The 21,654-nt window shown below is 38.2% G+C and overlaps 4 protein-coding genes across 4 annotated transcripts; 2 read left to right on the top strand and 2 right to left on the bottom strand.

The window, feature by feature from the left end:
- Positions 1-1,991: 1,991 nt before the first annotated feature.
- Positions 1,992-3,047, top strand: Gt (transcription factor giant). The gene has a single exon (XM_076312575.1). It carries the CDS (start codon positions 2,085-2,087, stop codon positions 3,045-3,047), a length of 963 nt encoding a protein of 320 aa, XP_076168690.1. The 5' UTR covers positions 1,992-2,084.
- Positions 3,048-3,440: 393 nt separating this feature from the next.
- L(2)k10201 (zinc finger protein 511 lethal (2) k10201) lies at positions 3,441-5,016 on the bottom strand. Its single transcript, XM_076308798.1, has 3 exons — positions 4,740-5,016; positions 4,406-4,607; positions 3,441-4,334 (listed from the first exon to the last, which is right to left on the bottom strand). Exons 1-3 carry the CDS (start codon positions 4,877-4,879, stop codon positions 3,888-3,890), a joined length of 789 nt encoding a protein of 262 aa, XP_076164913.1. The 5' UTR covers positions 4,880-5,016; the 3' UTR covers positions 3,441-3,887.
- Positions 5,017-5,168: 152 nt separating this feature from the next.
- Positions 5,169-21,371, bottom strand: LOC143145433 (uncharacterized). The gene is made up of 3 exons (XM_076308811.1): positions 21,185-21,371; positions 21,054-21,119; positions 5,169-5,808 (listed from the first exon to the last, which is right to left on the bottom strand). The coding sequence occupies exons 1-3, from the start codon at positions 21,275-21,277 to the stop codon at positions 5,716-5,718; spliced, it is 252 nt and encodes an 83-aa protein (XP_076164926.1). The 5' UTR covers positions 21,278-21,371; the 3' UTR covers positions 5,169-5,715.
- On the top strand, positions 14,396-20,662 carry LOC143152250 (uncharacterized). The gene is made up of 4 exons (XM_076322163.1): positions 14,396-14,419; positions 17,555-17,835; positions 19,455-19,675; positions 20,521-20,662. Exons 2-4 carry the CDS (start codon positions 17,776-17,778, stop codon positions 20,660-20,662), a joined length of 423 nt encoding a protein of 140 aa, XP_076178278.1. The 5' UTR covers positions 14,396-14,419; positions 17,555-17,775.
- Positions 21,372-21,654: the final 283 nt, after the last annotated feature.

Below are 21,654 nucleotides of genomic sequence, written 5' to 3'. Positions count from 1 at the left end.
GACCATGCCAGCCGGTAACTGGATTTCTGGAAGTCCTGGGGCACGTCGGTTGGATTAATTTAGCGGGATTCGATTGTTCGGTGTCGAGAAGTTGCACCACGATCGACTTCCGGTGTCGATGGGGGAGAACCGTCGCGACAGGTACAACCCGAGTCCGTACCGAGAACTATAAATCTATAAACGCAACATCGGTGTTGCACCGGCCCCGAACTATTATGCACGTGTATTTCTCGGTGCGTTCACTGAGAATGACTTGATCAATGAAACTGTTAACGAGGTACGGCGAGTCCCTCGGTTGAAGATACGTCGTGACGCGTTTTACGCCACCTACTGTAACCGCGAGGCGACCGATTGCGCTACCAGGGGGCGGAGCCACGGGACTGATGGCTCTACCGGTGGAGTAATTTCAAGTACTTTTTTTGACAAAGTTTGTACCGAACTTTTAGAGATTTGTGGAAATGAGTAGGGGACCTCTTCTTGTGGAAGAAATTAAATGATTTTTTTACCAAAATTTTGTAGCAAAATTTTAGAGATTTATGGAAATAAGTAGACCTAGCTCTTATGAAAGAATTTTAACTATTTTTTTACCAACAGTTTGTACCGAAATTTGAGAGATTTATGGAAATAAGTAGAAGACCTCTTCTTGTGGAAGAATTTGAATTATTTTTTTACCAAAATTTTGGAGATTTATGGAAATAAGTAGACCTCCCCCTTATGAAAGAATTTGAATTATTTTTTTACCAAAACTTTGTACCGAAATTTTAAACATTTACAAAAATAATTAGGAGACTTCCTCTTATTGAAGAATTTTAACTGTTTTTTTTTTACCAAACTTTGTACCAAAATTTAAAAAAAAGTTTACGTAAATAAGTAAGGGACTATGAAGCGGATGATATCACTTCTATGGAATAATTTCAACTATTTTTTAAATCACTTAACCACGTACTGAAAGTACACTAACACTTTTGCTCCGTAAGAAATGAACGAAATTTATTCCGTTTGCTAGAAAAATAATAATAGTCCGTGAAAAATAAATTTCGTTCGAACAATTTATAATTTGTAATTTCAATTATTACGACTTGCTTCGCGTCTCTTTTATTTTGAAATGTTACAATAAAAATGTTATTGAACGGTATCGCGCGGTCCTTGTTTTCGCTTGCGAGCGGTACTGTTATCGTACCTACGTAATTGCGCGAACACGTCGTTCCGCAAACATTTTGGAAATGGTAAGTGACGAACGCGTGCCAGTTCGACCCCGGCGCTATGGTCATCGGAAGTGTATGCCCCTCCCCACCATTTTTCTAAGGAGGCCTCCTACCCCTGGGTCTTGCAAGGGTTGGCCAGTATATAAGCGAAACTACACACCCTCTCGTTCTAAACGATTTTGGCGATTCACTGTGCGAGCACGATTTACCCGAAAACCATAGTAAATTCGTTGAAAGTGACTCGATCGATCGTCGAAGGTGATTGCTCGAAAATTTCCGGTAACGCGAATCCGTAACCGGGCCACGATTCAGTGTTGTGATATTTAGTGACCGGTGTATGACCTTGGATTAATCATTAGGTGAGAAGTATTCAATGTTTACTGTCACAGTTTCTCGATAAACGTTAGACGAACACGAACTTACGTAAGTAAGGAAACATTAATATTCTTCTGGTAGTATTTCACGAAACAACGAGAACTGGTTTCGGTCGAGTAAACTTTTTGTTTGCCGTTTTTAATTATAAAACGCAGAAAACTCGCGGGTTACCCAAGTTACCGTGTTAATTTCATTACCGTAAAATCACATTTTCTAAATCGTATCGATACATAGTTATCACTCGTTACGCTCGCTTTTCGTCGGCTTTCTACGATTTCGAAAGATCGTTATCGATAATCTCGACGCAAGAGTTTCCATTTAGCTGCTATTACTTTCATTTATCGCGATCGCTTTCGTAGAACCATGTAATTAATACCTCGTAAATCGAACGAATCGAAAGTTCGTCGAAATAATGCCAGTCGAACAACACGTATCAATTTACGAACAAATTGAAAGTATACATTACTTACACTCTTTTACTCCAGGGTGTTCGAAAGTTGAAATATGGAAACGTATCCCGAGTCGTCGGTGACTAACCTGGAAGCACTGGATTTCACATTTTGTTCGAAATTGGAACCGAACACAGAACCCGTCGAACAACCGGTCTTGGATCTTTCTTGCAAGAAGCAGACCACACCGAGATCGGACGAAACGATTTCGCACGGTTCGCGTTCAAATTCGCCCGCGAGTACGGAAAAACAAGAACAATCAAGCCATTTCTCGGATTCCGAGCGGAAGAGTCCTTTCGAAGGACGTACGTATATGGTAACGCCACCTTCGGAGTCTGACTCGCCGAAGAAAACTAAATACGAGCCGATTTATAATTGCGTTAACGCGACGACCAATAGCGTAATTGGACAATATGGTGGTTTTTCGGTTCTCCCAGTGAATATTCCGATTCCGGTTGTACCTACGGTAATGCCATCGTTGTTCGGTCAAAACAGCGGAACGGTCCAACCGGTTCAAATGATCGGTGCGTCCGCTACGTCGACAACGGTAACATCGATGACGTGCGATAAAGAAGCTTTGTCCACTTCATCGCCAGATTCCGGTAAAAAAGCGCCAAGACCGTTCAAAGCGTATCCGAAAGACCCACTGTCGCTTACCATGGGAGCGGCCGAAATGATGTACGATCCAAATTCTAACGAGGCGTACTCTGAATTTCGGAAACGAATGCTCGAATCGGTCAGACGATCGAGCGAGGGAACGAATATCAAAATGCGTCGGGTCACGAAGAGTCCTGGTTTACCGACCAGCACCGTCGATGAAAAGGACGCGGCATACTGGGAAAGGAGAAGGAAAAACAACGAAGCCGCCAAACGTTCCAGGGACGCTCGAAGGGCAAAGGAGGACGAAATTGCCATCAGGGCGGCATTTTTGGAACAAGAAAACATGAAACTGAAATACGAGCTCGTAGCACTTAGGAACGAAACGGCGAAGCTTAGGTGTATGGTTTACACGACTTAAAATTAGGATATTTAGCGTAGAGTTGAATTATAAGTTGTTAATATTCGTCTAGTGCTCACGATGAATTAAAATAATTTCTCGAGCCCTAATTTGAAAAGTCGTATTTTCCGCTGATAAATTAGCAATTTGTACAAATTTTTCTATCGTATTTTGTAAGTAACGAAATCTCCGTGAAGATTTGCCATTGTTTTGCCATTTTTTTTCCAATTATTTGGTAGGTTTTTAGTTATACGAGAGAAGTATTATTTGCTATTGTTTGTAAGTCTATATCCTTAATCTCGGGACATTTTTCTTCTTACCGATTAGATAAAATTTTCAGTTCTATGCCATTGTTATATATTGTACGAAGAGTTTCGAGGGTATAACTATTAATATTTGAAAACTAAATTTTCCAAGAATGTATGAATTTTTATGCTACTCAGTAATGTTACAGTAATTTACAAAGTTGCTAGTATTGCCGAGTTATTTATAAGGTAACGAAGATCGTGCCAAATAGGCTATCTGATAGTAGCTTTATCCAAAGTATAAATCTTTAAGTATTTTTATGCCAATGTTATGCGTACTTTAATACAAAAAGTATTTCACATTTTATGGACAAATCAAAACAACTGAATTTATACAACGAATCGTGTGTACATTAAATAAAACGAGCGAGTGAGAAACATGTAAATAAATGAAAGTAGGATAGAAATTACATAAAATATTACCTTTTTTAAGCCGTGTTGTACATACAAACATTGTTACGATATTTAAAATATATTTATAATAAAAGAACATCATTCGTTATAAAATACTTTCGCTAGTTCGGTACAAACTTTATCGTTACTTTAACAAATATTATCACATAGGTAGCGATTCAGCCAAATCCATCATATTTTGCGTTTCAAGAACATTCCTTTCGGTACTTTGATTCTTTGTGAGCACCTTTGTGTATGATTTTTGTACTTGTCGAGGAATAAAAGCTAAAGAAGGTGCTCCTGCTATAGGATTCGAAGAACTCGAATAGTTCTCGTTAAAATTAGGAGCTACCGGCATTGTACTTCTGGTTATATGTGGAAACATTTTGCTTTTCTGATTTTTACTCAACTGAATTTGTTTAGTTCTCGATTCTTTCCTTTCGTGTCCCGATCCGTCGATATCCATTTTATCTTGTGAATCATTTTTTTCATGATGCGGAGGTTTATCGAATCGAAAATTCTTTGGAAACTTATGTACATTAATGCAATGATTTCTCCTTTCGTTAAAATTATTAAACTTTAAATCACATTCGGAAACGTAACACTGATACTAGAAAGAAAAGATAAACATTAATAATTCTTTAAATATACGTAATATAGCAACATGGAATTCATAAATACCATTGGTTGCTTCATAGATAAAACTTGGAAAAAACTGTCATGACTTTCTTGGATGTGAATATCTAACAATCTGGGATTTGGTAAAGATTTTTTGCACTCTATACAAACGTAGCGATGATTAGTATTGTAGTGCATTTCAAAATCGAGCAACGTTTGGAACTTGGCTTTACAACCAGTAGCATAGCAAGAAAATTCTCTTACACTGAAATTAATAATATCGAATTATTATTATTAATATAGATAGTTTTCTTTCATAAAACTGTTACGGTTATATTGCTTGTTAGGTTATGCAGTGCATTCGAAAATTTGTAAATAATAACAAAGTTGTATTTACACTTTGTGACATGATTCCTCGTCATCTTCGACAGTAATGCCTTTTCGTTGAAAAATTTTGCAAGTACGGTGCGAATCTTCGAAAAATGGATCGTCTATAGATCTTAATCCTACACCTACGCCCGTTAAAAATGTCTTCATCTTGTTAAGAATGCAACGTAAAATCAAATCTTGTACAAATTGTAATCTGTGACATTAAATTATTCAATCGAAGATTATAAATCTATTCGTTAAAACAATTATATTTAAACGTACTGATGTATTTACATTTTCCAACACTCGCTTCACGACATTAGCGCACTCTACTCGTTTGAAATTGATCCAAATCGAGAGTTATCGATATGTAAAGGTGGCGGTAAATATTTCAATAATCAAAACTTTGAATACGTTTTACTTACTGGTAAGTTCCGGAGTAGCTAAATTTCATTCCTTAAATCGCTGATTGGAAGAAATGAGAAGAACTAGCACGATGGGGACCATTCCATTCCTTCGTGCATAGTGCACTAAAGGCATTAGAGTGGGGGAGCTCGAGCTTTACTGCGTGTACAAAATGAATTAATCGAAGTTCATTATTTGTAATACGGCTAAATCTCTAAATGAACAAAAAACACAATGAAAGCCTAATTCAATTATTAACTCACGTTGTGTTAGTATTTTATTTCTCTTTTTATAAACGATATGTAATAATAATTGTTACTTACACAAGTATATAAGAAATCCTATTATTTATAAATAATATTTACAAATTGTGGCATGCATAAGAAATTGTTATCATCCACACTGTGCTATCTTTTCTTACTCCTCTTAGTCAGCGATTTAGGGGAAAAAATCTGGCCACACTGGAAAGTACAATGTTGGAAAATTGTTAACAAACGTAAAGCGCATTCGCTATTGTTTACAATGTTTTGGTTTGATTTGGGACAACTTAAGTAACGTTTAAGTCGTCAATAATAGCAGCGAATACAAATATAAGTGATTTATTCGACAAGCAAGCGAGTCTTCAAATTTTCTAGAATCTCCGTCATCTTGTTCTCCAGTTCACTGTGTCTTTGCATTTCTTCTCGTTTATCCTGTAACATATTTACAGTATTACATACAGTTTTCATATTATTGAAAACGTACAGATAATATTATCGCACTAATATACAAAACTTTAGGAAAATGATACTTTTCTACGCGGTAAGAAAATTAAAATTTATTTACCATATATGATACTCCACTATTGGAACTTTATTTAAATTTTTACATTATTTACTAATCTATTGCACATTCGTAACAAGTCACGCAATATTTCTAACGGTACCATTAGATTTTTTAAATGAGATTTATTTTAATCGTTTCTTAAGATTATTTAAACTCTTTCATAATAAAATACTGTTCTTGGCATAGGAAAGATTACGGAATAAAATTCCACGGCTTTAAAATTCCATTGTTTTAAAATAACAATGGAGCTATTGATATCAACCTGTAATTGTAAATACACTTTAATACAGGCTGCCTCGTTTTAATGTACGTTTCGAGGACGTTTCAAGGTCACTGTTTATATCTTTAATATTTCAATTTGCATTAACATTCTAAAAATTTTCACCAAATTCTATCGATCAATGTTTGTTAAATTTTTTTACCGTATTACCACGATGAATTATTCTTTAAGATATTATTTCACGGAGGTGCTAAAACCTGACGTCAGATGTCAAAACGAAAGATTTCCATTTTCCAGACATTTTCAGTGTACAAATATTTCCCAAAGATTTTTTGAAAATTTTCTAAAATTATCTCCAAATTTCTCAGCATTAAAAATACTCTTGAAAATAATCCAAACGACCTTGGAACACCCTTCCCAGAACCCCAACAATCCAGGACATCTTCAACGATAACAAATATTCGATTGTTCGGAAAGTCACTTCGTTTTCCAAAATGGAGAATGTATAATTTACTAAAACGTTTATACACTCTAAAAATCTCATGTTTCATTTTCACCCCAAAAAAAAAAAAAAAAAAAACGAAACGACTTTCCGAACAACCTAATACATTCACTTACGAATAAAAACCGTTCGATCCGGTGCAAACGATTCGAAAATAATTAAACGTTACAAAACGTGGGCGAGGTCCGTGTAAGCGATCGGTTCCTGCGGATCGACCTGTTTCTGTTCCAAGATTCGCACAGTGGTCGCACCGTTCGCGTAATATCCGGTATCGACTTTCTCGTGTTTGCTTTCCGGTTCACTGGTAAATTTCGTTAAACTTGCATCATAGCGATAGGCGCCCCGTTCCAACGGAAGTATTGCACCATCGTCCTTTTTCTTCCCATTGAACATTCCGCTCGGTTTCTCGTTCGTTCCATCGCGATAGTTTCCCTCGTAGTTGAAAAAATTAGGGACACCCACGAGACCATCGAGACGCACCTGCGCGTCGAGTCGACTGTCCCGAGTACTCTGACCTGCATTACTCGGCACTCGTTCAGGATACCTCTCCGCGTAATAGTCCCCCATAACGGGCTCACCAGTGCTGCGTTTCAAAGATTCGATCCTCTTGGAGTAGATCGAACTTGAAGATTGTCGCTCAGGATGTGCCATCTTCGATTGTTCCATTTTCTCGTGATTATCCGTGGAGTATTTGTACCTTGCCCAAAAGTCTGGTGTCCCTTTCCCGCGAGGTTGCCCATCCTCAACATTCGTACGTTCACGACTCCCTAGCTTCGTCCGCACAGTGGAGGTCCTCTGTCGCGACGAGTTGGTCCTAGACCGAGGAGTGTCCTTAAACCTTCGACTCTGAACGTCCTCTCGATGCCTTCTAGCCGAGTCATCCCCATGTACCACGTGTCCTGCAACCTGGGGAGCTTCGACACGCCCTTTACCGTTAGCCTCGACGCGTTTTGTAACCTCTTCGGTGTGGATGGTGCTGTCCAGGACGAAATCAAAAGGCGGTGGCCACATCTGTGGCTCCCTCTGCTCGGCTTCGTGAAGCATCTTCGACGATCGTCTCTCAGGCAAGCCTATCTTGGGTCTGAGGTTCTCCTTCTTCGGTTTCCTGGACTCCTTGACCGCGAGTTTCCTCCCAGTCTCCACGATGGCCACGTTATCGATCCTGTCCAGCTTCTCGATCGTCGTGGACCTGGATCTTGTTCGTCTCGGTTCCTCGGGGGCGGTTAGGTACCGAATTGGTAGCGCCAGAGGCACGTACCTGCTGTAATCCCTGCGCTCGTTCGCTCCTTCGTCGTCGAATGTTCGATTCTCGGTGTTGGCTGGGATACTGTTGGAGTACCTATCGTCTGGATCGTCCCTGGAATCCTCCTGATCGTTAGCCCTCGTGTCTTCCTCTAAACTGTACTCTTCGTACTTGTTGCTCGCTGGATCGTCATCCCTTGTTCCCTCGTTGCTCGCGTACTCATCCTTCTCCTTGCCCACTTCTCTAGAACCGGGAGTTTCCGGCGAGCTGTAGAAGTTACTCAGCGACTGTTTCAGCTTACCAAAGTAGTTGGAAACTCCGTCGTCGGTCAGTTCGCGACTGTTCAACAGCTGTCCGTAGCTGTTGCGTAGCTCCCCGGGTCTGCGATCATCGTCGTCGACGCTTATCGGTAACGGTTCGTTGTACTCCACGTTGGAGTAGCTGTTGTTCCCACGTGGCGAGTCCTCGTCCTGTTTGTAAGGCCTGTAGACCTCGTCCCTCTCGTGATCGCGATACCTGTCGTCCTCGCTACCCCGGAAGTCTTTCTGATCCGTGTAATCGCGAGTCTTCTCCCGATCCTCGTACCCTCCCCTGTTATCCTCGTCCTCGGTCGAGTAATTGGCGACGTAATCCTCGTTCTTCCCTCTGCAACCATCCTCATCCACGTGGCCCTTTTGCTTATCTCTGTTCACGTAACCGTCCCCGTCCGCCCCGTTGTAGTCGTCGTCCTTCGAGGGTTCTCTCTGCCTCTCCTGCTGCCTAAGTCTCTCCGCTTGCTCCTCCTGTCTGCGCTCCAGCTCCGTCAGTCTCTCCTCGTGCTCCTTCTTCCATCGTGGCTCCTGCGGAACGTTCACACGAGGCGATGGTGACGTCACGAGCATCGTGTCGCGAGTCAACGACATCTCCGTGGTGCGGTTCCTCGCCTCCATTTGCGTCCGTGTCCGAACAGGGACGTACGGTCTGGGATAGGACAGTCTGACGTCCTGCGGAGGAATCTCTGGCAGTGGCGGTTGCGGTAGCGAAGGTAGAGGAATGTTTACCAAAAGAGGGGTCAGTAACGGTTGTCCGAGTGTTCTCGGATCGATCGAAGGAGTCGACGATGGCGTCTGGGTCGTGGTATTGGTCGTAGGGGGCTGATTGCCTCCTCCACCGTGGAAAACGTTCTCGTACTGCTGCAAGTGGTTCAGCAGGTTCGTTCCATTGCCAAAATTCAAAACACCAGTGAATCGAATCGTTTCGCGCTGTTTAGGACTCACTGGAGCCGCACCAGGTCTACTGGAGTTCGAAGGTGTCGTCGGTCCCTGAGACGAGGAATTGTCCGACGACTGACCCGGTCCTTGGTTCCCCGATTGGTCGGGTGTCGGGTTGGGCAATGTGGCCAACTGAACCGGACTCACGTTGTAGCCGAACACTTGCGCCAGACCCGAGAGGATCAGACCTAGAGCCCGTTTATCCCTCAGGGTGCTCGAGTCTGTGAATTCGTTCGCCACTTGGTACGTCTCCTCGGAAGAGTTCGATCGAGGATCCGGGTAGGGTGTGGCGAGTGTCGACGCCACGCACAGGTAACATAACACGCAGAATGTCCGAAGTTTCATCCTCGATGGCTTCAATGGTCTCCGTTGGGGGTAGTCGTGAAACTTTGCACTTTGGTGGGACTGTTCGCGATACTTGGCACTCGGTGGACACCACTTACGGTACTCAGCACTGCGTTAAGGTTGCAATGATACTTTGCACGTTCAAGTATCGCGCGTGGGGGTAAGATCGATAACAGACAGTGCAACGAGTCATTCTTTTATCGCTTCAGCAGCGACTCGATCCTGTCGATCTTGCGTTTCATCGGTGCTCGGAATAATTGTAACGATTGACGTTGTTACGTGTTTCACGGACCGGTTGCCAGGTTCGAGTTGCTTCCAGAGGATGACGAGATCGCCAGGTGTTCTTTCATCGCGCGAGAAGATCTTTAAGCGAGGTAAGGTAGCGCGATACTTTCGTAGCCACACCGGTGGTTCCACGGCCACTGTTCGTCGACTGTTCTCGGCTCGAGTGTCGTCGAACAAAACCACGAAATGGCGGGGATGAATTTTTGCATAACATCGGAAAGAAATGCCGAGTTTCTCCTCAATTGCACAGACCGGCCCGTTGATTTGCGACAACTGAAGCGACACCGGCGCGGGAACGCGAAACGACCCGCGCCGCGTTCATTTCTCGAAGCGCGGACAATGGACACGTCGGGGTTTAATTGCACGCGAGGAACGTAATTAGACGAGCAGACAGCTATCGTGGCTTTCGACGGACCGAGATCGCGATCCATCGACCCCTCGCTAATTATTTCGGAGATCGTCGCTGGAACAGTGGTGTTCAAACTTTTTTCTTTATTTCTCTATTTGTTTATCCATTTATTTATTTTCTTCTTTATTTCTTTATAGATTTATCCGTTTATCCGTTTTTCCGTTAATCCATTAATCCGTTAATACGTTAATCCGTTAATGCGGATAATCCAATCATTCGGATAACCCGATAATTCGTATAATCCAAATAATCCGATAAACTAATTATCCGTTTATCCATTTATCCATTTATCCATTTATCCATTTATCCATTTATCCATTTATCCATTTATCCATTTATCCATTTATCCATTTATCCATTTATCCATTTATCCATTTATCCATTTATCCATTTATCCATTTATCCATTTATCCATTTATCCATTTATCCATTTATCCATTTATCCATTTATCCATTTATCCATTTATCCATTTATCCATTTATCCATTTATCCATTTATCCATTTATCCATTTATCCATTTATCCATTTATCCATTTATCCATTTATCCATTTATCCATTTATCCATTTATCCATTTATCCATTTATCCATTTATCCATTTATCCATTTATCCATTTATCCATTTATCCATTTATCCATTTATCCATTTATCCATTTATCCATTTATCCATTTATCCATTTATCCATTTATCCATTTATCCATTTATCCATTTATCCATTTATCCATTTATCCATTTATCCATTTATCCATTTATCCATTTATCCATTTATCCATTTATCCATTTATCCATTTATCCATTTATCCATTTATCCATTTATCCATTTATCCATTTATCCATTTATCCATTTATCCATTTATCCATTTATCCATTTATCCATTTATCCATTTATCCATTTATCCATTTATCCATTTATCCATTTATCCATTTATCCATTTATCCATTTATCCATTTATCCATTTATCCATTTATCCATTTATCCATTTATCCATTTATCCATTTATCCATTTATCCATTTATCCATTTATCCATTTATCCATTTATCCATTTATCCATTTATCCATTTATCCATTTATCCATTTATCCATTTATCCATTTATCCATTTATCCATTTATCCATTTATCCATTTATCCAGTTATCCATTTATCCATTTATCCATTTATCCATTTATCCATTTATCCATTTATCCATTTATCCATTTATCCATTTATCCATTTATCCATTTATCCATTTATCCATTTATCCATTTATCTATTTATCGATCGATCGATTGATTGATTGATTAATTGATTGATTAAAAAAGTTGAGAGATACAGAGTATTTATTATCCGAACCGCGTGAAATTAATTTCTAAATCTTTGATCACTGAATCATTACATTCTTAAATTTACAATCAATATACGCATCCCCGGTTGTTGTCCCGTGTTGAAACGATTTTAATCTCTGATCGATTCTTTAACCGATTTTCTCATTAATACGTTGATTATTGCGTTAGTTTCCAATATTTTTCTCGATATTTGTTCGAAGCACGAAAAACAGAAATATCTGACGTTCAGCGGTGTACTTGTTATTTTATAGCATTGTTAACGATATCAACGTTGTTTAAATATTCACCAATGAGTATTGATTCGAAAGTGGAAATTTTTCTTTGAAACGCTCACAAAGAATAAATTTATTCCAATACCTGTAAAGATTTAAATAACGTTACTCGTCGTTAACGATGCTGCGAAACAATAAGAACGAACTCCGATACTTCCAACGATTATAAAATGGTATCATTGCGCGATACGACCGTACTTTGAAAATTCCATCGCGGAACTCTGTAACTTTTTTTAAAACTCCTCCACACCGGAACGCAAAACCCGGAACGAACGTTATGGAAGCACGGTTCCTAGAATTCCGCAATAACACTTTGGAGACAGTCGTATCTCCGGTAACAATGCTCTTTTGTAACCATTTCCTAGAAAATTTTTTATTTACTCACCAAGAGCACTGGTCTCTGGTCTATCACTCTTACCGAATAATTAATTACCAAATTGACCCAATCTTCGAACATTATCCAAATTTATCTCCATAAAAATGAAACATTGCATTGCACCTCCCTGTGGATCCCAAAGTGCCCCAAACTGTGACAAAATACCTGTCCAAAATATTTTACACAGTATGTAAACTACGAAAACAATTTGCTAAAATTCTCAAGAAATCAACGTGCAAAATTACAATCGAAAAACCACGTTCAAATTTTACACTGTATACAAATTGTATCCGAGTGTTTCAATGATTCCTGTTTCGAATACTGCACCGAGCAGTGCATTCGGTGCATCGGACCTCCCCTTGCAAATTCCATGGGGAGGGTAATGTAACCATAACCGATCGGCATCGACGTTCGTCAGGAAATTTCGAATCGCGAGCAACGTTCAACGACAACCAAATTGGGAAAAGCGCGCCACGAACCGTAAACGACGGAACGAAATTACGATGGTTTTTCTCGAGAATTCGTTAGACGGTGCTGGTTAACGTATGATTTCACTGCATCCTTTGCACGAGGGAAAGGAAGTTCGTCGATGCATGCAGGCACGCGGCCCAATTGTAATTCGTATCTCCGTATGAATTGAATCGATCTCTGGCCTCGATTAAAAAGTCGTCGGGTCGGTTCAACGCCGACGGAATTTCAACGTTCGTCTTTTTTCTTTCTGTTCACTTTTTTGTTTTTCTCTCCATCAAATTTACAACCACTCGGTGAAAGGAATCCCGTGCGAAATTGTCTGCCCTGACGAACTCTTTCCGCGGGGATTGAGATGGATAAGGATCGCTCGGTGCGCGTACTTTTTGCTCGAAAGTATAATACTTTATTACCAGAAATTCTGCAATTGTTGCGCAACGACGGGAAACCAGCCGATTTAAGGTGCCCGTTAAAGAAGAGTTTAATCGACCGGCACGAGAGAGAGAGAGAGAGAGAGAAGGAGAGAGAGCGTGAAAATATGTGTATGTTTAAAATTGTTTTCTCATAAACGATCTTTACCGTTTGGTGTGACCGATGGTTGGATAACCGAGAGAGAGAGAGAAAACTATGTACACTGGAGTGTAAAATCGATTTTTCATAAATAATCTTTGCAGTTTTATCCGATCGACAGCTGGACAGCCAACATGAAAGAGAGAGAAATAAAAAATATGTATATACAAGTGTAAAATTGTTTTTCATAAATAATTTTTACAATTTTATTCAATCTATAGTTGAAGAGAGAGAGAGAGAGAGAGAGAGAGAGAGAGAGAGAGAGAGAAAATATGTATAGTGAAGTGTAAAAGCGATTTTTCGTAAATAATCTTTACAATTTTATCCAATCGGTAGTAGGACAACTAACATGAGAGAGAGAAATAAAAAATATGTACATACAAGTGTAAACTCGTTTTTTCATAAATAATTTTTACAATTTTATCCAATCGATAGTTTGAGAGAAAGAGAGAAAGAAATAAAAAATATGTATAGTGGAGTGTAAAATCGATTTTTCGTAAACAATCTTTACAATTTTATCCAACCGTTAGTTGAACAACCAACATGAGAGAGAGAGAGAGAAAAAAATAAAAAATATGTATATACAAATGTAAAATCGTTTTTTCATCAATAATTTTTACAATTTTATCCAATCTATAGTTGAAGAGAGAGAGAGCGAGAGAGAGATAAAAAATATATATAGTGGAGTGTAAAATCGATTTTTCATAAACAATTTTTACAACTTTATACAAGCCATAATTTGACAACCAACATAAAAGAGAGAGAGAAAATATGTATACACGAGTGTAAAATTATTTTTCCATAAACGAACTTTACCAATTGCGATCGATTGTTGAGCAACTGACACCAGAGAGAAATAAATAAAAAGTATGTATATACACGTGTAAAATCGTTCTTTCATAAACGATCATTCGATCCGATCGATCGTTAGGCAAAGAGAGAACACACGAGTATTCGGTTACGGTTCGTATATCGGTCAATTGACGACAACGTCACGCACGACAATAAGCCGTGTCGCGTTTAGGTATTTGCTCGCTGGACTTTCATAAGTATGTCGATTATGTCACCTGTTCTCTAACCAGAGAAAGTTCGAACAAACGTTGTGCTTCGATTTCCTGGATCGGTGTGACAAAATCTCCTTAACAGAACGATTGCGGCTTGGGGAGCTAAACGAAGAAGAAAGAACAAAAAATATCAACAACACGGTAATGGTTCGTTGTTTAAGTAATTAAAATTGCGCACAAAGTGTCTCCGAACTGGTCAACTCGAAAAATCTTTGCAAACTTATAGTAATTTTGGAGTAAAAAATATTTTAATCGACCAGAAGCTATTTGAAATTTGTCAATTTTTCTCGAGGAAACCAGCTTCGAGTTTTCAATTTTTTTCCCAGTGTTCGAGTACTTTCACGGTAATTCAACTTAGGTGTATGAAAGTAGAGGGTTCGATCTTTAAAATGACTCCACGAAGATTATCCTAGAATTATTTTTCACGAAGTTATAACAGTTCGAAGATTGACAAAGTTTTGGTCGATTGCCTCGAAAGTTGTCAACGACAGAGCACGTAAGAATGTGCCAAGTATTGCAAAGATTCTTACAAAGAAATGTTATTCTACGTATTCGATTAATTTTTTCGCGTAGATTCTTACGTTTTTAAGTTGCACAATCGGTCCAGAAACACCCTGTACGTTACATCGATTTTCACTAGTTATTTTTGTTTCGTAACTCCGTGAATGGGCGCATGGGTGGCTTCGACGTTCGTTTCGATCGAGTGGGATGTCCGTAATTGCTTAATTACATTAACACGGCGATTACAAGACACACGAGGCGGTGGAAATTGCGTGCAACTTTTGAGAACGTTCCCAGGATTATTTCTTACGTCTCCTTTTCCATCCTATTTCCACGAACAATGGAAATATGGTACACAGATTGTTCAAAAGCGTTGCTCAGATTATTTTGGAACAGCGTAATTGCTGTGAAATCGTTGCGAAGCACGCGATACTCATCCGCGCGTTGATGACTGTTTAGTGCACATCGCGTTGCATTCGATCGTCGATTCTATCGATATAGTATTTTGAGTTTCGAAAAGGTGGGATATTGTGTCGATTTAATAGAATTGAAATTTTTATTTTTTGGATAAATTTCAACGAAAGAATCGAATTTTTGTAATTTTCTAGGAAGAGATATTTTTTTAATTTTCTATGCAGATATATTTTGTAATTTTCTATGCAGATATATTTTTGTAATTTTCTATAGAGATATATTTTTGTAATTTTCTATGCAGATATATATTTTGTAATTTTCTATGCAGATATATATTTTGTAATTTTCTATAGAGATATATTTTTGTAATTTTCTATGCAAATATATATATTTTGTAATTTTCTATGCAGATATATTTTGTAATTTTCTATACAGATATATATTTTGTAATTTTCTATGCAGACATATTTTTGTAATTTTCTATGCAGATATATTTTTGTAATTTTCTATGCAGATATATTTTGTAATTTTCTATGCAGATATATTTTTGTAATTTTCTATGCAGATATATTTTGTAATTTTCTATGCAGATATATTTAGTATTTTTCTATGCAGATAAACAATTCGAAAAGTATCATAATTAGTTTGCCGAGAGCAACAAATGCGTTAATTTAAAAAAAAAATGAATTGGGATAAGAGTAAAATAATGTGAAATTTCGAACATTGTCAGTTCACTTAAAATATATTTAACTCGTTCGACAAAAAATATTGATTTTCGATTTGTAAAAATTCAAGGAAGAAAAACAAAATATATGTATATGTATATATATATATATATATATATATATACTTAGAACGACAATTTTTTAAGGATTTCTGTAGGAGGATTTCTTAGCAGTATTTTTTGTTCCTTTAATGAATTGCGATCGAAGGATTCAAGTTTCCTATTCCATCGGTGAGTCTTTAAGAACCGAGAGAACTTCCAAGTCGATCTCGACTATTACATCGATTAAAGACAGGTTTAACGATAGGTACTCGATTCTCATGGTGACAAATGATTCAACGAAACGGTAACGAGCCGATTTAATTTTCTCGCATTGTAAACAACGTTGTAACATTGACAATTAAACATTACATTTCGTACAACGTTAGAAACCAGACTTCATTCTCCCCTCAATATTACAATTGAAAATTACTCTAACCATTTAAGTCCATGGAAAATTTATTAATTTTTTTTTCGTTTTACTGACTACACAACACACCCAGGGGTGAGAACTCTTTCAGAAAGAAATTTTTAGTTTTTGAAAAACGAATATAATTTGATGTTTCAATAATTTCAATTCTATATTTCTTCAATATAAAATAGTCCTGACCAACTACACCATAACAAATATAAATTTCCAAAAAATTTGGAATTTTTTCTATTAAGTTCACTATATACCTAATATATATATATATATAATATTCTTTCTCAAATATTACAAATATAATTGAAAATCACTCTGATCATATATCTCCATGAAAACTATATTAATTTCTACTTTTCGTTTTACCAACTATATAACACCCCGAAATATGAAAACTGTACCAGAAAGAAATGTCGAGTCTTCGAAAAACTTCAATTCTACGTTTCATCGATATAAAATACTCCTGATCAACTATAACGCCTGTAACAAATAACAATTTCCAAAAAAATGTCTATTAAGTTCACTATATATTATACCTAATATATACATAATATTCTTTCTCAAATATTACAAATATTGTAATTGAAAATCACTCTGATCATATATCTCCATAAAAAATATATTAATTTCTACTTTTCGTTTTACCAACTATACAACACCCCGAAATATGAAAACTCTGCCAGAAAGAAATGTCGAGTCTTGGAAAAACTTCAATTCTACGTTTCATCGATACAAAATACTCCTGACCAACTATACCGCGTGTAACAACTACAAATTTCCAAACAATTTTCCACCAACTTCACTTCATACCTAATACATATGATACAATTCGTTAAAATTCGTAGAAATTCGTAGAGATTCGTCAAACATCGTAGAAACAAATTTCTCTCCCAAACTCTCCCTAAAAATTCCATTCCACCGTATACCGGAATACAAAGAAAATTCGCAAAATTTCTTCGAGTAAGCGTTTTCGTTTCTACAAGCTATCCTCACTATCGTCCCGAAAGAAGATATTTGCACGATCAGCGTCTCTCGAGCCACGTTTCTGTAGTTTCCAATCACTACCGAACGTTCGAGTCGAGGAACTTCCCTCGTAGGTCAAAATCGATCAAAGTCTCGTCGGTTGGCAACGCTAACGATGACAAAAGGTTTCGACTTACGTGATCCACTTTCAATTAAGGATACTTGCTGGAATTCCGTCTATGTGCGCGTGGCGTTTTCACCGACGAGCGCCGGATGAACGTACCGTAGACACGGTTCGTTACGTGGCCCCATGGACCCCGTAAATGGCAACTATATCGCGGACTCGTCAATCAGGACGTTAGAAAATAGCAGTGGATTTGGAATCGGGTCTACATAACGCGTCGTGCGATTTCCATAAAACCCTGGGTATAAAAGAACATGTCCACCCCTTGGACCACACAGTGCATCCGTGAGCCAGGTTTAACCATGAATCTTCTGGTAAGGAGTGGTTCCAGCGATCCCTCGGACCGGTGGAAACGTATATCGTCGATCGATCTCGATGATGGACGAACACGCAGGGTGATTCAGAAATAACAGGTTCCTCGATAAGTTTTATCGTTCGATAAGAAATCGAGCTATTGGGTTCGTCGTTTTATTTTTTCAAAGAGGATACTACTGTTCGATAAACGTGTGAGAAGTTTCTTAGAGATCCGTCGTCTCGTTCGTATGTTTACAGTTGTTCGAAGTCAGAGTGTGATAATATTTCTTTTTACAATGGATAAGAACGAGAAAATTTATCGAACAACCTAGTACATGTCCATAACCCAAAGAGGGTGAATCTACGAGTTAAAACGAGTGAAAAATGTACTATGAACGTATGTATGTTTTGTGTGTCTTGGTTTTCTAGTTACGAACGATGGGAGAAAATTGTTCAAAGTGTTCAAAAAAGGTAGATTTTAGGAAAAAGCTGGTTTAGGAAAATACTTCTCGAAGAGGAATTGGTATTATGTTGCAGAGGAATTCGAACGAGGAATTTTTATTTATTGTTAGTTGCAGGTCTAGGAAGATCGATTAAGAGTCAATTTCTTTCGGAGGTCAATTTCTCAGTTCAGTACAAATTAAATTAAAAGTCAATTTCTTGTTGGTTTTGTCGAATACACGATTTCAAATGGGTTTGGAATAAAGATGTCGAAGGACGAAGGAAATTTGAACGTTTTCTTCGATTATATATGACTCGAAAACCAAGGTATACAAAACATACGTTCGTAGCATACTTCATACTTGGTTTAGCGTGTAGATTCACCCCCTGATCTGTGATTCGTGGAATTAGTTTTCTATGTTCAGAGAATAAGAAGGTGTGAAGCTGTATGAACGATGTGTGACAAGTACAGTGTAATTGGACGATGACGTGAGAGTCGACGAGTGTAAATTTTGCGTCGGTTGCAATATTGTAATTTACTGTATAATCACGTGTAATATCTGTTCGATCGGAGTGTTCAGATTGTAAAATCCAGAGCAAGAAGGAAGATGTCCATCGAGAGTAAAAACAATGAAGAGCAGAGAGTTTATCGAGAGTATAATTATAAAATAAATAATAGAAAATTTTGAAAGAAAATGACAATTTTTAAATTAAATATCACCTTTACAAATCAATAATAATAGTAATAACATATATTTTTGAAATTAAAATTTAAAGTATTAACAAATTCGAATGAAAATTACCATACGTGTAAGTATCGTTGTTAGTTGTACCGTATTTCTTTCTTTACAAATCAATAATAATAATAACATATAGTTTTGAAATTAAAATATTAACAAATTCAAATGAAAATTTTCATACGTGTAAGTATCGTTGTTAGTTGTACCGTATTTCTTTCTTTACAAATCAATAATAATAACAACATATACTTTTAAAACTAAAATTTAAAATATTAACAAATTCAAATAAAAATTACCATACGTGTAAGTATCGTTATTAGTAGTACTGTATTCCTTTCGCTGAAATATGTCCGTTAGTATCTATTCCCAATCGACGCGCAACGTATTTTCGAATCACCTTCGGTGTATTTCTGAATCGCCCTGTACGATGCATCGATGACCTCGAATGGTGATTTCAGTCGTTGGTGTTGCTGGCTGCATTCGCCGCTGGCGCGAGCTCCGTGGCTGTGGCCCCCGAAAAAGTCGCGAACGCGAACACGAACGAGGCGGCCCAAAAACCAGTTACCGATAATCAGGAGCAACCCGAGCCACGGGACGAGGACGGGGACAAGAAAGTAGCAAAACGAAGTTATGGCTGGAATCCATGGAGTTACGGAGGGTACAGTTACGGATGGCCTTGGTACGTAGATCGTAACTGGCAAGAAACGTTTCGATCGATCGACGACAAGTAGATATCGATACACCGTGGAAATTCTCGAGCGAGTTCTTGCAAAACCGAAGTAACGGGATTGTTAATAAATTTTTGCTTCGTCCATTACGGCCCATTAGCTTCTATTAGTCTTCCGATTCGTTGGATTTCCGCCTTTCCTCGATAAAATTGCCCCAGATTTCTAAATCGCAGGCAACGGAGCAAAGCAAGACGACCGAGGAACAATTTCGTGGCTTCTTACTATTTTCTTTACGAAAGCTTCTCTTTCGGTGTTCGGTGAATTTAATTCCTTGGAAAGTGCCTCTCCGTGCGCAATAGGAACTTTGATATTCGACCGAGAAGATTTGATTTTGGATCAATGATCAACTGACAAATTGAATCTCGAAACGAACGTATTGTACCGTGGAAGCTGAGTGTTAATTGTTATCCATTTCTTCTTTGAACGATAACAGAGACCATGTGATTTTGAAACAACGATTAATCAACAAATTGAATCTCAAATAGAACATATTGTACCGTAGAAGCTGAGTGTTAATTGTTGTCAATTTATTCTTTAAATGATAACAGAGACCATGTGATTTTGGAACAACGATTAATCGACAAATTGAATCTCAAATAGAACGTATTGTACCGTAGAAGCTGAGTGTTAATTGTTGTCGATTTATTTTTTCTGGACACGATCAAAGCCCTGAACATTGTAGATGATATATATTTAATTGTATATCGTCGAGATATTAATGAAAAGAAGCTTTGTAGCGATCGAATTAATCTAGTAGAGGAATGTTTCTCAAGAGATTTAAAAATTTCGATTTTAGGTACGGTGGTGGTCACGGATGGTACCCTGGCTGGTACCCCAGTTGGCCCCTATTCTATGGTGGTCACGGATACGGTGGATACGGTGGATACGACGGATACCACGGTTGGTCCGGTCACGGTGGTTGGTACAAGGGATGGTAAACCGAGGAGGACGAAACCGTTGAAATCGTTTTCAGGATTTCATAAATATATATCACGATTTTTCCTTGGCACTTAAGTGTCTTTGCACCGAGTAATCGTTAGAGTAACATACGAGTTCGAAGCGTGTATTGAAGGAAGATATTACGACCAATTACGTTGAAATGTAATTAACTTTAAGAGTATCGAAGTCCGAGACAAAAATTGTCGGTGTTATTTGCATTTTTGAGATTCGATGGTTTAAATCGAACTGCAATTAAAATATTCAGACTGACGAGAAACGTTCGACGTTTGCACGACAATTCATCTCAATCGTTGTTTTGTGTAATAAGTTCGTCGGTTAAGAAAATAAATAACTCGTGATACGAAAGAGGTGAAATAATTTTTCACGTACCCTCAGACGCTTCCTTAAGTAGGTTGCCAATATCTCCTCGCATACGGTGAGATTTTTATCGGTATCCTGCAAAGAAGATATACATATGTTACACGTTGAGATGCAGACTTCTAATTCCTGTGCGAATCAACCTTTATGATGTCGGTCAGTTCCTTGATCTTTCGTAGTCTGGCTTGCTGCTGCTCGGTAGAATTATTGCACGATTGTGGATTTGTTGCGTACATTGCAAACTGACACGCAGAACGTCCGAGTTTTTCTGGTTCGACGTTAGAACTACATAACACTTGTCGTTCGATGTGACACTCCAAATGCACCTGATACGCGACATATCGTTGCTTAGAAACGACTGAAACAACACAAGCGGTAATGGACTATTTTTAGAATGCAAATATACGTATTCATTTTTTTTTACGTATGTAGGTATTCGAGTATTCCTAAAGACGGAAATTAGTTTTAATCGCTTTCAACAAAATTCTTTCGATACCCGTCTAAATTGAATTGGTTAGTTATTTATCCTCTGTAAAATAGCAAAACTCTGCCGCGACTACTGTCGGTGTACAAGGAAATTATTTTACCAGTGACACAGTTTCATTACAGTGAA

The sequence above is a fragment of the Ptiloglossa arizonensis genome, chromosome 1 (assembly GCF_051014685.1).
Source record: "Ptiloglossa arizonensis isolate GNS036 chromosome 1, iyPtiAriz1_principal, whole genome shotgun sequence".
NCBI classification, from domain to species: Eukaryota; Metazoa; Arthropoda; class Insecta; order Hymenoptera; family Colletidae; genus Ptiloglossa; species Ptiloglossa arizonensis.
This window is presented reverse-complemented; position numbering and strand designations above follow the sequence as displayed.